The sequence below is a fragment of the Bombus flavifrons genome, chromosome 6 (genome assembly GCF_040668555.2).
Source record: "Bombus flavifrons isolate JBK064 chromosome 6, iyBomFlav1_principal, whole genome shotgun sequence".
In the NCBI taxonomy this organism is placed as follows: Eukaryota; Metazoa; Arthropoda; class Insecta; order Hymenoptera; family Apidae; genus Bombus; species Bombus flavifrons.
In genome coordinates this window covers 10,149,484-10,166,782 of record NC_138447.1, presented here as the reverse complement: position 1 = coordinate 10,166,782, position 17,299 = coordinate 10,149,484, and the positions used below count along the sequence as shown (strand labels likewise).

General features: G+C 35.0%; 2 protein-coding genes and 1 long non-coding RNA gene across 6 annotated transcripts in view; 1 reads left to right on the top strand and 2 right to left on the bottom strand.

Annotated features, from left to right (window-relative positions):
* Positions 1-6,523, bottom strand: part of REPTOR-BP (REPTOR-binding partner) — an 18,464-nt gene extending 11,941 nt beyond the window's left edge. Inside the window, exon 1 of one of the 3 annotated variants that reach the window (XM_069116079.1) lies at positions 6,336-6,523. In XM_069116079.1, coding sequence (XP_068972180.1) covers positions 6,336-6,374 — 39 coding nt within the window. In that variant the 5' untranslated portion in view covers positions 6,375-6,523. Of the gene's footprint in view, positions 1-2,772; positions 2,815-3,259; positions 3,326-6,335 lie in introns of those variants that run through there. The other 2 variants (XM_069116078.1, XM_069116080.1) reach the window with 2 other exon arrangements.
* Positions 6,512-7,412, top strand: LOC138181332 (uncharacterized). Its single transcript, XR_011173493.1, has 3 exons — positions 6,512-6,635; positions 6,967-7,161; positions 7,267-7,412. It is a non-coding gene; the product is annotated as an uncharacterized LOC138181332 (long non-coding RNA).
* On the bottom strand, positions 7,364-17,299 carry yem (yemanuclein). 2 transcript variants are annotated; one of them, XM_069116076.1, is made up of 15 exons: positions 16,957-17,299; positions 14,811-14,930; positions 14,613-14,714; positions 14,273-14,536; positions 14,039-14,198; positions 13,529-13,961; positions 13,304-13,465; positions 13,120-13,200; positions 12,931-12,966; positions 12,317-12,430; positions 11,862-12,041; positions 10,492-11,784; positions 8,110-8,646; positions 7,691-7,957; positions 7,364-7,614 (listed from the first exon to the last, which is right to left on the bottom strand). In XM_069116076.1, exons 1-15 carry the CDS (start codon positions 17,149-17,151, stop codon positions 7,464-7,466), a joined length of 4,095 nt encoding a protein of 1,364 aa, XP_068972177.1. In that variant the 5' UTR covers positions 17,152-17,299; the 3' UTR covers positions 7,364-7,463. The 2 variants fall into 2 exon arrangements, with proteins under 2 accessions (XP_068972177.1, XP_068972178.1); XM_069116077.1 differs by lacking the exon at positions 12,931-12,966 and having other exon boundaries at positions 7,365-7,614.

Sequence of the window (17,299 nt, the reverse complement as noted above, 5' to 3'; positions counted from 1 at the left end):
GCGATCGTGAAAATGGCCATGCAAATTCGTGCCTCGCGGCCAGCCAAGCAATTTGCCTAGCTTCGGCAGTAATATCGAGCCGAAGCGAAGGTTTGTCGGTCTCATTCTTGGCGGAACAGGGCGGCAGAGATTGCCGCGAGGTTCAATTATTCAGTAGACGGACGGAGTTAGGCGAAATCCTCTTACGCCGGTCCGTGATTCCTCTGGAAATTCATAACAACGTTTACACGGCACGAAATAAAGACGAGACTGAAAATCACCGCGGAAGACGTCCCTTTTTGTCTTCGGCAAGCTACACGCGTTAAACCCGCCGCTCCTTTTACCTCTTCGTTTCTCAATCTACGCTTTACTGCAGGCTCGAGCAAGCGAATCGGAGAAATCCGGCCGAGCATGAATTCAATCAATGCTTCTGCATGAAGACGTTCCTGCCGTTCGAGGAAACGATGATCAACGTTGTCCCAGCATAGAATAGAACCAACTAAACACGATCGTCGTCGGTATTCGCTACCGTTAATAAAATCAGTGTCGACCTACGATTGGATTACTGCGATGTCCGTTCTTATCGCATTTCCGTAATGCCACAGAAAAACGCTACTCACGCTTCATGTAACTGCGATTCACGCTTATAAAACGCTAGGAATCGAGTGAACGTGAAACACAGTTGCCGGATACACAAGCTGCGCAACCTTATGATTACCTTTGTTCGTCGAAGGTTGCACGATTCTCCACGCACTCTTTCATCCATGGCCTACAAAGTGAATCTCGCAAGAGGAAGCGACGACGACTTGGTGCAGAGCTTAACGAACGAGACAAAGTCTACTTACGCTAGTCGACCTAAGACGTAGAATGATAAAACTGTGAAAGTGACAAACCACTTTCCCAGCAACGTGTACTCTCTTTGTTATAATTTTTCTTTTTTCTAATCGAACATCACATGGAAAAAATATGATAGGTCGATTCTTGTTCATTTTCTGTTTGATTTTATTCCACTCGATGGCTGAGAAGAAGTACTCCGATAGATAATACAGTCGAGAAAGATAGTAATCTGATAGGAAATACGTGACAAATGCACGATTTGTAAGAAACGAATAAGACTCGTTCAGTTACTCCGTTAATTCAACTTCATCGATATTAGTTTAAACGCGTAATTTAATTCCAAAATTTATCTTTAAATTCGAATTAAATCGAATCGAATTACAAAATTACTATATCCAGGTTCTTTCTCAAAGAATCCCTCAATGCGTCTCTCCACTGAGTTCTCAACTACTGACCAATTAATGACTCGCTGAAACCCTTAAATACTCGTCTTCGATACAACGCGATCATTTGTATTTCCATTTATGTCAGAATTTATCGTAATTGACGATTAATAATAATTACACCATAATTAATATTTACAACTATGTATTCAAGCGCATATTTTTTCATATTGAAAACGTTGCCAGTTCCAAGGGTAAAGCAGCAAAAGGGTTAACAAAGCGAATCTACGTATCGTTATGACGAAAGATATAATCGCGTTACCGGACGTCACGGACAGGTGCAAATAAGAAGGAAAAAACGTAGATAAAAACGAAGCGACAACAAGGACGCGCGTGAAAGCCTTCTTCGGCTTTTCCACGTCATTGTACACAGGAGAAATAACGCGACCGGACGAGAGACGAAGAAAGAGGAAATGGAGGAGGGAACCTCGTAATTTTCCAACCGCGCCACCAACGCCGCTATGTAACAATGAACGAGAGAAATTCCGCGAATACAATGGCAAAGCGCCACGGTGAAATCGCGCCCGCCGACGAAAATCCCGTAAATTCAGGGACGCTCGACGCCCGTCCACGTTTCGCGCCCTAAATTCGCAACCGCCGAACAAACTTTTTTGTTCTCGCTACCGAGTATCTCTAACGTCTGCCACGCTGGATTTTTCCTACCCTGATTACTCGTATTTTTCTATTCGATCAATTTCTCAGAGGTTTAAACAATTATTTTTTAACCTGTTAAACGAGTAGTTGATTCGTGGATTACCAATCTCTTGGACATAAGAATCGAACGTTCAAGTGGTTCAGATATCGTATCGATCGATCGCATAAATTGAAAAATACAAGAATGCGACTGATGAAATGGTATTTTAAAAATATTCCGTCGAATTTATTATTATTTGTATCATCTTCTTTTAAATTATAATTTCATATCATTCGTTTCATCGCTAACGATGTATGCGTTACCACGCTTTAATTATTCGAGTAATGCGGCTGGCACGACCACTGCATTTTTTCATTTTATACGCATTTCGACAATATGGCTTAGAAAAATAGAGAAAACGTTAGACATAATACGTTACAATAAAGATGAAGACATTTGTAACGAAAGAAATGTGCAATTTCAATGCAGCTACGCTTTCTAACAACGAATACGTTAACTCATGTTGCTTTCAAATTTAAATAATACCTGTTACCTACTATATGTGTATTGTTCTGTTTTTAACAGAAAAATTTACCTCGCAAGAATTAAATTTTTTTGCTTATAATTTCCCAGATTAAAAAATGCAACAGAGCAGAAATGAATTCGTAGTAGTGAAGTCAACGCGCTTAAAATGATTCAATTAGGCAATGGCTATATCGCCTACGTTTCTCTACACGACCATTTACAAGTTAGTATAAAGGTGGGATTTCTTATAAATCGATAACCGAATGCGACAGCTGAAAATCGTGCAGAAGCGTGCATGCATCTTCGATGCATTAGTACACAAACGTCTGACATTGATGGGAAATATCTACTAACGCTACGTCTGCCTGGTCCAAACCACATCCAGCGTCAGACGTCTGACGATTACGGTTAGTTTCTCCTTAATCCTCCAATTTCAAGATAAATAAACTTCTCGATAGTTGCTCTTGGGTATTGCGCGAACCTTCGGTACGCTAATAAAATATTGATATTCTGATTTCGATGTTATTACCTAATTCAACTTTTTCTTACCAGAAACGTAAGCTTTTCTCTCCTTCGCTGAAACAATGTAATACGATAGAAAAAATTGTGTAATTTCCAATAAAAATAAGAAAGAAGATGCTCGTACATTTACCTCGAAAAGAACACTTGAAACGTTCCATAAAAATTAGAAAAATGTGCCGTATGGCTATGGAAATTGAAGGATGGAACATCCATCGAATCATCGCCGCCGAAAGATAGAATTCGTGAAATCGACAAGGAGGTCCTATCGAGTGAACGCGACCTCGTATCGATAAGGAACCGTCGTAAGAGATTTACGAACCGCGGAGCATCCGTCGTGACGATGTCGCCGTTCACCACGCTTCGATTGCATCGCAAACGTATCGAGATCACGATGGAAGGGCGATTGCCTGATGGGAGTTGCGAGATTGCCTACAAAATACCTTGCACCTTCTGCGATTCATCTTCTAACGATCGTGTTAGATGCGTCCAAGGATATTTTCCTCAAATCCTATCGACATCGACCTATTTTAAACGAACGTATGTTAGAGCGTAGTATATACTTTACTTTTTTAGCAGTCGAAGGCTTTCTAACACATTCACCGTATCGTGTATGTCCCACTGGGTTGCTGTTGCTTATTTCAACACGATATATTACAGCTGTGACTGATTTCTGTAACGATAGATTAGAACGATAACTCCAACAGCAGTATAATTTCATTTACCTAAACTCATACAAACGGTTCATGCAATAAAGGTACAACATTTTTCTTCGCTATCTATTCATTTTCGTTTACATAATAAAAGCTCGCCTTAAGATAAGTAAGTTCAATCAAATAAGTATTAACTAACATTTCAATGAATGAAGTTCGAATAAACAGAGTCCTAACACGTACAGACAACGTTCGAAAAATTTCGTTATTCGTTCGATGCCTTTAACGCGTCTTAGAAATACGAAAACGTGTTGACAAATATTTCGTTTCCAGAGTACCCCAATAACGTAACGTTACCGCGCTGCGAAATGTTTTTGCTACGAATTCGAGATACTCGTTGATTTCGTAAACGCGATTCATCGAATGGTTATCAGAGGCACGAGTAAACACAAAGGCTTCTCCTATCGGGTTTCTCGCAGCGAAATGAGCACGTTCGAACACGAAAAGTGTTTATAAACATGCTCGGTATCGATATGTAAGTTTCGAGAATGACTACATGTAACGAAGTAACGCCATGCCGATGCAAAACGTGAGCTACTTTCTACTTGTTCGTAATCGCGAGAAACGTAAGCATTGAGATTTCCCAGTGCGTAACAGACGATGGTAACCGAAGAAAATTTCAGAAAAGAATCGAAACAGAATTCTTTCGATCAAAGTAAATTATTTTGAAATAACATTCCATTTCGACCAAACGTGAATGTGAAACGATAAATTACGATGCGTCGAAATTTTATTTCGATCGAAGAATATCGTAAGAAAGTAAAAAAAACTGATAATTACAAATTGCGTCTTAAAATGTAGAAATAACATTCTACCCTAATTAGACGCATGAATTAAACAACGCGAATAAATTATACGCGTTAAATTGTATTCGGCACATTGGTTGGGTTTGATTAAATTTTACGCGATTTATGTAGAAGGAACATACGCGGGTAAGACCGCGCAAAACCGTTAAAACGCAAACACATTTATCGTAGGTACGATATATGTACATCGCAGGAAGAAACAGGTCTTCCCTTAAATTCCTACATGTATACCAAAGTTTCTCCAATTAATAGGACAGTTTTTTCTCTCGTGATAGATATGCACCGCTAAATTGCGCAGTAGCGTCGCGTGTGGGCGACCAAGTCTAACGGTAGAGCTAGAGAACGATCGACCGGCATTTTAAACTATGTAACAATGTCGAAATGGATCTCGCGAGACTCATAGAGTTTAAAACATTCCGCGCGACTGTGCATCACCGACTTAAACGTATGCCGGCGGAAAAGCGTGCGTACGTACTATCGACTGAACGAAGACAGAATCAACAGGGTATGGTTCGGAAATGGTATGTATGTATATCAGGCGTTCGAGAAGCGTAGCTAATTTCACGGCTAATTCAAAAGAAACAAACATCGAGCTACAATGGTAGCGAGAACACTCTTAAAGACTAGGAAATTACGGGAACGCGTATTAAATTTGTATGTAAAAAAACTCACCGGTGCTACGCGACTTGCGAGCTGTGTCAACTGCGCAGTTGATGAGCTAAAACGCTGTGGTCAGGGACGTGGTGCTCGGTACCGGTGCCCGAACAACCGGTAATATTAAACAACTGACGCGACGCGTATCGGCGATTTAGTGAAACACACGGCACTGATTTTAAAATTACGCTTGCACGAAACCAAGTTACGCGGTCCATTTTTCGAACGCATCGATTGGTTCGTTACGATCGGAATGGACGACTTCCGATTCCAAAGTTGTCTGTGGATAGAGTGTGAGAACTTTTCATGTCATAAATACTTGACATTTGTAACGTATTCAATTAGTAGTATTTTGTAAATTTCTATTGGTTAATGAAACGTTCTTATGACACGAGAATTGAATACTCAGTAGCAACTGAATACTGCTTGCATGTACTGTAGTAATTACGATTAATTAATCAAACACAAATAACTATTCTTCGATTACTTTCATCTTCTTCCTTCTTGTTTTAATATGTGATATACGTAGATAGTAACCGTAACCTATGATGACATGTCAAATACGTTATAATACGACGCTCGAATGAAAGCCAATAATAAGTTCCTTCGATATGATATGTCACTATCTCTTGAGTAGATAAATCATGCTAAACTTGACACAACAAATGTTTATCAAAGTACCGCGAATTTCATAATATTAATTGCACGATAAATCTAGACACGAACGTTGACGATCGAACGATTTCTAGTCGCAACATGAACTCCAGTATATTCCGCGCCTGAAAATCATGTGACCATCTAAAGACGGCAGAGACATCTCTTAACAAATGAAAGAACGAAAATCAGCGACACGTGGCGCGATCAGTCGACAAGAATGCGAAAAACGAAACAGCGACATCGAACGTCAACTTTGGTATACGAACACTAAGAAGAATCACACACAAGCAAACAGCCACCCTTCGGAACTGCTTGCCCCCTACCCCACGACCCCTTGACAAACCCTCAATCTCAGAGATCCTGACGTCAAGCGAAAGAAACAACGCCCTTTGTCTTAGGTTCGAAAATAACAACTACTACAAAAAAGCTGACATTTTGTACGTGCGCCCTCTTTGCATAACATGGTGTAATCTTTGTAACGCGCGTAATGTTGTTGCCTGCTTTTCATGGCAGTTTGCATCACACGAGCACGTTGTCAATTTATCGTTTCCACAAATTGTCGACTCACCGTCTCATTTTCTACGATACACATAGGCTCCACTTCCATGATCCCCGTGGATTTGCTCCTTCTCGTTGTTTCTCAAGCAAATTTTTCGTGACACGCTTTGTTAAATCTTGATTCTATCGTATTCTCAACACTTTGCAATAGCAACGTGTATCTGTTTACAAACACTGCAAGGTCATACAGCAGACCCCCAGACCTCTGACTGTCGGGTATTTCATATTACGTCACGATCACGGATGATAGCGCCACTTGCGGCAAAACCATAAAATGTTATGAAGGGATCCGATTCAAAGTTAACTGTCGGTACGTAATCAAACCGCGAATAAATTTCAGCACGTTTCAGCGTAGAAAGCATATATACATACCTACAATGAAATCATTCATTTATAATGTTTCTTATTTCCTTTAAAACTTATTTCCTATTAAACTATATGATACAAAAATGCATTGTATATTAAATCTATCTACTGTATCTCATCTATGACGAAACACACTTCAATTTTTTGAAAATTCAGACATTTGATGTTTTTAATCAATTTCAAATCCGAGATGATTCCATGAATATAACCACGAAAATAATGTGATTAACATCACTTTTAATGCAAAACATTTTTTTGTATAATCCGTTATTTAGTTCCAAAATTTTTAATGAAAATTAACGCTATCGTCACAGAAGATTTAGAAACATGTAATATGAGCGAGAATTCTCAATTGGACTCTGAATATAACTGGATCGTTCGAACTTGTACGAATGCTTTTAATGTATATTTAACTATGCTGCATTTTACTCTCTACGATAACACCGTAAATATGCAACCAAACATCACACGTAAGTAGCAGACGACTTCGCAGAAAGGACATTTTCATACAAAAATTAAAATGGTTATAAAATTATCAAAAATAAAGTACCGTTTTTATAATGAATTTAATAAAGTTGCAGAAGCCTTGTCGTATCCTTTATTCATGATGGTGGTAGACCTTCTGGTGTACTCTATATTGCAATGAATATTAAAAATTAAATCAGTTCAAAATAAGTATGGACATATAAAAGATAGTTTTATTACTAAAAGTACAAACTTGCATTTTAGTCATCGCTCTCTACATCTATACTTTACGTTGCAAAATCAAGTTCTAAATTCCATGATATGCATTATTAAAATCATTCCTATATTTCTTTAAGTATCCGTTATCATCAAAATCATCTCGATTATTTTTAGTGTAAACACTTGTATAAGGGTAATATATTTCTTGTTCGTAATCTCTTTGTCGATGTGGAAAATATCTAAGAATAAACAAATTATTAATAATTAATAGCCTGATTCATATCAATGAATATCTTAGAAATTATATGAAATTACCTATAATCTTTTGAATAAGGTATAATGTACGGATCTTCTCTGTAATATCCTCCAGGTAATGTATCCACGTAATGATGCGAATATCCGAGCGAGGGCACACGATCGTTATTACGATAAGTAATTGGATAATACCTTTCTTTATGATTGTATATATCTCCCTTATTTTTACCAAAATAATGTCGTGCTTCGTTCCTCAGATAATTCCTTCTATCATCTATATATCGATCGTTGTTATATCCTCGGATATGACCATGATAATCTTTAATACTAACGTGAAACAAAATCATATTTTAATTATTCATACTTTAGTTTTATGTAGATAAATAACAAATATATAAAGTATTATTTTATATACTCGATTTACGTGCATATTATCTTTGCTAAAAATTGTTAATGAAATAAAAATAACTTGCACTTACTTTTTCCTATTGTCATATATTCCCTGTTGTGCCTTATCTTTTTCAAGGTAAGATACATCGCGCGAACCGTCCCTAAACGAGTTCTGCGATTTTTGCCCATAATATCCACCGGTATTCCCGGACGACCTATGCCCCCCTTCGTCATCGCTGTCCTCGTAAAAGCTTGAATTATTTCCTGACTCGTCTTTATGGTAGTTGTTGCTGAAACCGGTCCTGTGATGCCCTTTTTTGTAATATCCACTACCATGCCGTTCAAAAGAATTCTTCTCATGATCGACGACTTCGGATTCTCCTAAACTATGCCTTCCTTTGTCATGCCCTTTCCGTGCTGTATCTTGGTTGCCATATCTCTTCTCATCTCGCTTACGTTCATTAAATCCTAGTTGCCCCCTATTATAAATGGAACTACTTTCCTTACTTGTCTTCTCCTCGTCGAAAATTGCATACTCTTCATCGATCTTTTTTTGCACAGAGTCTGACAAAGAAGATCTTGATTGTTCGTTATTCTGCGGAGCAATCAAGTCAGATGCACAAAGGCTGCGTTGAATAAAGGAAAAGAGCACGATATAAGAAATGAAAGACATGTTAAAAAGCAAGCGTCAGTAGACTGTTTGTTTGTTCCAGTCAGTTTAATCAATTATATAGAGGCAAATGTCCTTGTTTAAGAGTGACAGAACTAAACGCATCCTGTATGCACGGATTAAAAGATCCGTAGGTCCGATAAATCGGTATGACCTTCGAGTTTTTTGTTCGGCTCTACGCATTAGGAAGTTAACCCACTGATCAATGAAGCGGAACAAATATTTTACGAAATCACTGTATAACAAATAATTAATGCATTTTATTGAAAATTTGTAAGAATAGAAACAATGTGTTTTATCTTCTTATATATTTTTTTTTTTTTGTTTTCTATTTATTCTGTTTGAAACACTCATTACTTTAAAATCTTTTACTGTTTTAATATATTAAAACTTACAAATAATACAAAAAAAGCTTGAAATAAATTACTGGTACGTTTATCATATAATATTTACAACTTTCAAACGTTGTTGGAGGCACATCTACAATATACTTGTCGGACAAAGGTAAAGGTAAGAAATATATCGGTATTGTAAAAAATATTCAAAACTTATATTTTAAGTCGTCTTCGTGAAAATTCTCGATGAAGAATTGTACAAGACGCTTAATCATACTCTAAGTATCGCAAAGGTAAGATGCGAGGGGAAAGAAGGTGTGGTATATAATACAATCACTAATCATCTTCGTGTTTCAAAAATATTGTAGCTCTTTCTAAACAGTACTTTCACGCACATTCGCTCTTACACTCTGATTATTAAAATCAACAAGATTAATTAAATCTCATACCAATTATACAGGTTTATAATTTTGAACACAATTTAATAATTGTTCTAGCTAAAGCTTCTAAAAGTGTTCAGTATTAAATACATTAAACACATTTGATTCCATTTCTTCTTCTTGCGTTTATAAATTGCGCATCGATGTTAACAGTAGTTTGTCGTTCTACATAACATCTTTTATTTTATATTTAACAAGCAAATTATATGATCTGCTTGTACGTCCAAATTAAATTGGAAGTCAATAATTTTAATTTCGAATATGTATATGTCGAAAAATATACATACACATCTCCATCATCCTTTTCATTAGCTCACAAAATAATAACCGTTCGTGCGCAAAAGGAACACCGTTTTCAAATATATTTTTATCGCTTTGTGATTTAGGGTGGTTATGTATTTATTATATATTTATTAGGTATTATGAAAAAATAAATTTATTATCCCACATTTTTTATATTCTGGCAGTAAGCAAAATTAATCGAAACGCTTCGTAATTCGATTTTTAGATAAAACAATGTTGTAATGGTTTACCGCTTTAATTGTTGGCAAGTAATTAAAATTGTTAAGCAATTACGCCATCAAATAAAAAAAATGTACCTATAAAGACCACCCCATTCACGGCGATGAATGGACGTCAACTTATATACAAAGGTTTATAGGATTAATATACTTCCATAATTTATGCTTACTCTGTACACGCGCTTTTTCAAATTCCTACGAATGAATATATTTACAGAATTTGGCGGTTTGTTAAAATATTTAAAAATTGGTGCGATCAATGCGATCGCGGCACGCTATTTATCTGTTGAATATGATTTTGGTCGTCGATAATAACGCGACTTGTAATAATGGAAGAAGTTCTGATTAGTTTCACACTAATTTGTTTTTCATCAAAAATAATACAGATCTACTCAAAAATCCGCCTATAGATCTCTATGAAATTATTATTATCTGTTCACTGGCATTTTCATTCTGTTCAACATAATTTATGTCTATAGTGCACATGTGTGTTGGATAATATTACCATTGTGTGTCTTCTTTAGACTTTAGTTTAATGTCTTTTTTTAAATATAAGCGTGAATATTCATCTTGGTAATTAGCACATTGCGTGTTCGACTTGTTAGATTTTTGTATATTACTGCTAATTGGTGAATTACTTGGTGAATACTTCATTTCTTGTAATTCTTGCAGTTCTTTTAACGACCTCATCACCATTTGAACATCTTTTTCTTGCTCCGTTGGTTGCACCGCGCTGCCTATTGGATCATCCAAAATAAGTCCAATATCTTTTCGTTTGTCTGATGATATTCCTCTTGATGATGCATCATCATTAAAAATTTGACTTAAATAATTAGTAGCAGCAATTGTTTCTTCATTTTGTCTCTGTTCCTGTTCTTCTTTTGTAAGTGATGGCTGTTGCTGCTGTTGTTGTATAGGCACTACATCCGAATTAACATATCCTACCTGTTTATCTAATACCTTTTGATCCTTTTTCCTTTTTTTAACATCATGCGATTTATGTTTACTTTCTGCACATCGCTCCCGCCTTTTGTCCTTCCTCTCAGTCTTATTGGCCAAATCAATATCTTTATCTTCTAATCTTTTATTATTTTTTACGTCAGTGTTCTCATGTAGCAGTCTGTGTTTTAAAGATACCGCTTTCGAAAGTGAAGATGCTTGATTCGATGCGGAATAATTAGAATGCTGTGACTGTGCACATGAATATGAAGCTTCCTGTCTGTGTACGGAATGATGTCCACTTTGAGGCACTTCATTTGTATTTGGAAGAACATTCGAAGTTTCAGGATAAGCAGTAATAGAAACTACATCCTTTTTATTTTCACTTATCTTCGTAGATGGCTTGTGAAAATCATTAACCGGCGTAATAGAAAGAGAACTATTAACTAGGTCCATCAAATTAATCTTTTCTACGTGACTTTTAACCGGCTTTTGAGCCATTAGCTGAGCTGTAGGCACAACAGAAATTTTACCTACACTGGAATTATTAGCTGCCGCTGTTGAGTTCTCCTGATACTGCCCCGAACTACCAATATCTTTATTCTTATCTTTATTTTTTATACTATGTTGTTTTTTTTCTATACTATCACTTGATTTTGTAGTTCCTTGTTTTACATAACTAGTAGAATTTTCTGTTACGTTTTGAATTTTAGATGCATTCGCTGAGACCTTTTCTTGTGAAGAAGCGGCACTTATACTTGATGATTCAACTCTTGTAGAGCTGTACATCACATTTTCTGAAGAATTAGTGGCATTACCATTGCCAACTTCTTTCAGTTTTTTTGTTTTCTTTTTCGTGCTAGAAACAAATCATTTTGTTATAGCATGTAGATTTTCTAAAAGAAACACGTTCCAACTTTTTATAATGCTACTCACGTAGGTTCAGCTTCATCAACAAACTTCAGCAACGCCTGCGCTGTCATGTATCCAGGTGGCCATAATGGTAACACTTGGCGAACCATAAAAGATCCAACATAAGTATACATACTTAATTTTCTTGGTCTTAAAACATTGTAACAATGACTTTTTATACTTGCAATCTCAGATACAAGTTTTCTGTAAAAAGAAAAAAAGCAGGAATTTGGTATATAACTTTTTATAATATTAGGCTATGCGCGCACTAGTGACAATCTGTCATGCGACAGTTTTGTCGTTTACGAAAAGGTTATTCGTTTATACGGACGTGCACGCATTTGACGACGCAACTGCATGACGACATTTTTGTTGTTAGAGGAAGAGGAAATTGAACTTTTAATCGATGCGAGTGAGGACGACAATTTGTCGATAGTGCGCGCGAAGCTTAACGCAAATAAAATTCTCTGAAAATTTACTTTGCTTCTTCAGTCCAAGGAAATTGTTTCTTAGGAATTTTCGGTTTATCTATATCCTCACAAATATCCTCATCGTCGGAACTTTCAACATCTTCAGGTGACCCTTCTACTTCCCTGAAATAGAAATATTAGTTATCGATAAATAAAAATGGAAGAATTGTAAAGAAACTGATAATACGGCAATGATGAAAGAATGATGATCAGCATTTATTGTGATAAAATACCGTGATCTGAAAATTTTCTGTGTAAGAACATATTATGTGAAATCCTAGATAAAAAAATGTACAAGGCAGTGTACATGTGACCACTAAATCAAATTTCAGTAAACTTAAAATTTTATTGTGTCATAAAAAGAATAATGCTTATGATAAATTAAACACTGATACTGATGATAAGCCCCGCCTTTTCGCTATCTCAATAAGAACAATAAATAAATTTTTTCAATTTTTGTAATATAGAGATTATTTTCAAAAATATGGGATATTGAGATAGCATATATATATATACATATGTAAGCATGAGTAAAGTATAGGGGCAACTAGAAAGATCAAAGAAAAAGAAGATAATTGGAAGGTGAAAATAGAAAAGGTTTCCTCTTACGAGGGACACCTTACCAACAGTACCGATATATATCCCAGTATAAATGAGGACTAAGAAATAAAAAATTATTGTAAGTTCCCATCCAAAATTACGTTGGCGCTTAATTTATACTTTAAAGTTACAAATATGGTATAATTTCTAATTTTCTCTTTACGGATTTATTTCTTTATTGATTATAAAAAATGTTTAAAAGGAATACTTACTTTCCTTCAGCAACTTTTTTACACTCATCTACATATTTGCATCTCACAGATGGCATTATTTCGTCAATTACTGTTTTTAACCTATACCAATATTAATGAAAATCATTATTAAATAAAATACAATAACTGTTAAACAAATTATAAAAACTATATAAGTTATGTTTCTAATAATGTATAATGCTACCTTTGTATAAGATCTCTAGCTTTGTAATCGAGATCCTGCACAAATAATTTCTTTGCTCTATTTTGAAGTGCTGCTTTACTACATGGTAAAAATCGTGCAAGATGCCCATACGTTTCTGGTCTCAAGCTTGGAGGCGAAAGCGCCCTCAATCTTATCTCTAAACTGAAATAAAAATTCTAAGGTTTACTTTTCCAAAATATAAGATATTATATTGCAATTACTTACCTTAACAATAATGTATTCACTGTTGTATTGAAAAATTTAGTTTTTCCTTCTTTACTGTTTTCGGCACATGCCTTCAAGTTATTAACTATTTCTACAACATTTTCTGGAAGAGAATCAGGTAATGGTGCTTCTTCTTTATCAATATCATCACATTCAGATTCAGTACCTATACAACGAGATTTGCCAGAATCTGTTGTGTCTCTACTTGATTCATCTTCAACTCTTGCAGCATTCACTACACTTTCTATTGCATCATCAATGTTACTATCCTTACCACCTAATTTTTTTAATTCTAACTTTTTGCCATCGAAACCATTAGTATTTGAGGTCTTTTTTTCACATTTTTTTATATCAAACTTTTTATCCGAAGTACTTTTAGTTTTTTGTGTATCTACTTTATCAGATTTCTTTTTGTCTTCTTGATCTTCTGAAACTAAAATTTTTGTTACTGTAATTTTTATATCATAATAATATTGTAATTATTTTACAATTATTGTATAAGTACATTACCTTCAGCATCTGTAGTTTCCCCTTTCTCTTTCCGTCTGTTTAAGGTGTCTCCATCTTGTTGAAAATTTTGCTGATCTTGGGAATTCTGTTGCTTTCTCTTTTTTTTAATAATGTTTTCATGAGTTTGTTTTTTCTCCCCATTTTCGTCTATCTTCTGTTTCTAAAAGAATAACAAAAATACTTTAATATAGAATAATAGTGAAATAAATAATATTATATCATAACTCCAATTACTTTTCTTGGTTGATCACCAGTAATATCTTCAGTATCATCCTCATCCGATGAACTAATATTTCGTTTATCTGATCTTTTAGGGCTATCCACATCTTCTGTATCCTCTTCACTACTTTCACTGCTTTCTTCATCATTGCTCTGATTATTGTTATTATTATTATGAACTAATACATGTCTATCAGCTGATTTAAATTCAAGAGGTCCACAATTGATGTAAAAGCCTCCATGTGCTGTAGTCATCTCTTCTGGTACAATTTCATCATACTAAAATGATTAAATGATATACAAATACTATAAAATATACATTAAACAACATGATAATATTTAATATATTACATACTGCATCAGTATTGTCAATAAAGGAATCATTTTCATCATATCCAGCTCCCAAATCCACATAATCCTCATATTTATGTCTTTTTTTGCCCATGGTAGAAGTTCCCTGTAAGGATCAAAGGATATTCATTATTCTTTCAATAATGAATAAATTCTCATACATTCTATGTAATAAATTTTTTAAAAATTACGTTTCACATACATATTTCGCTTCAAATCGTCTTGCCATGTCTCGTAGTTTATCATCATCGTCGTCGTCATCAAAAGACAGTCCATTGGTTGCATTTTCATCTCCTCGTTTTAATTCCTTCCTACGTTTTTTCTGTAAGATAAAATTATTTATTTATTTAATGCGAATAAGATGAACTATTCGTGGATGTTATTCGTGCGCTAACTCTTAACGCATGAATAAATCGCAGCTCATTTCAATTTCGTCGCGCGCTTTCACTATTTTAATAAACATTAAAGAATGGTTTACTTTGCGCACGCGTTCATCAATGACATTCATAACAAGCAGATTTCGATGCATAAAATTCAAATATTGAAATGGATCATGTAGATAAATTAATATGTTTTGCAATTTATTTATTAATAAATATTTAAACAAAAAGCCATACCGTCGATAAAATATTGATAAAATATAGTAGATTTAGAATGAACATTAAGAAATGTAAGTACGAAAAAGAAGGATAAATTAATTCAAAAGAGGGCATAAACTGTCCATTCATACTAGGAGCACATACTACGTGTAGAATGTCACTGTTGCTCTTTCTTTTGAAACGCGCAACTCCCTGTTATCTTCTGCTCTCCTAGTACTAGAGACGCTACAACCAGTGATTGATCCCAACAAAAAAATACATTTATCGGTAAATTCTAACTAAATGCATTAAATTATAAACAATATTTCAAATAAATTGTATCGAACAAATGTAATTATGTATGTTTCAAAAAAATTTAGCATTAAAAGATTTGAAACATAGCACATAATAAATATATGTTAATAACGCAATATAAATTTGTGTAATTTTATTATTAATATTTATGTATTATTTCATTTCTATACAATAATGGTTCTATCTTATATATAATATTACGTTACATTGTTAAATAACAATGATCTTCTGAAAAAATCTTTTTTCAATGCATACAAGATTTAATTAATTTTTATAATACTTGTACCAACAAAAATGCAAATTTTAAAACAATTTTTTTATAATTTTGAGTCTAAAGCTATATAAAAATGAGTCACTAATTTTCGGCTTGAGCACAAATCTGATCAAATAGGTTATAACCATAAATCGTTGAAAGTTAACACAAAGTAATAGATATTTTAAAATAACGCACATTTTGTGAATTTAAAACAGGATAGTGTTTTACTTCTCTCGAATAATGCAAGTGCTTTATACTCTATTGAATATAAGAAGAATAAAATATTAAAATATGTAAGATATATAATATAAATAACATTATAATTGATATAATATAAAATAAAATAACGAAAGAAACGAAAAGAAGAGCGAATAACACTATTGCACAATATTCATATAATGCGAATCAATGTGTTCTAACTGTTTTAAGCCGACAGTCACGAGTTGTCTACGGTACATCGATCATAAAACTAATAATGATATACTCTACGTACATGCATAAGATCACTGAGATAAGATACAGACTAAACTATTACGTACACACATAAGAAAAAAAACTATTAATGAAAGTATCATGCTTAGTAAAACAAAATAAACACGTCCCGAAGTAATGTGAACGACTGTTTCAATGAATTCACGATACTGGATAGTATTCGATTGTACCCTAATATTTCTCTAATTTGTTACATATACATATGAAAAAATGATTACCATGAAAACAAGTATTAAACGATTATTCATAACTTTAAAATGAAACATTGAACAGACATTGTTTCCATGTTAGCATACGTTAACGCGGACATCCACCGGCAATGCGTTCTGACGTTTCTATTCGATGGCTTCGAATTGATCACATCTTTTTCTACCAGTTTAGACATAATATTCGTATATCCTCTCTAGCAGAAGATGTATGCGAATAAGAATAGCGCACATATTGTGGGACTGTCGGAGCTCACGCGGTAGCCGCGACATGACAATTCACTTGAGTAACGGATACAAGTACTCTGCGTTTCATGCAGCCTGAAAATGGGCGATTCCATTGGCATTTTTGCAGTTTCTTGTCAAACTGAGTACGTGAAACGAAATCATAACCGGTGTCTGAGGTAAAACTAAATGTGTTGGTAAACTTGACCGTATGGATAGGCATAGTGGACTTTATTTTCCCTTGGACAGATAAACGGAGTGAAAGGAAGAACTGACCTCGGCTGCTTTGAGGAGTTGTGCATAGTTGAACTCAGGACATGCCTTCTCGTTCGACTCTGGCAGGGTAAGTGTAAAGCGGAAGGAGGGCGCGAGCTGTTTGCCCTTTTCCCCTTTTTTCTCCTTTTTCGCGACGTAGCCCAAGGACTCCGGTAACTCCAAGGTCTGCAAAGGTACCCTTTTAGCTTCTGACATTCCTACATTTGCACCGAACTTAACGCGGATTACGGAAACACTGCGAACACTGCGGCAACAACATGGTCCTTTCTCTCAAACACCGCATCGACACCGCCACTCGCATGTCGCCATCTTCGGCTCGACTGTTTTTAGAGTGCGCTGTTGA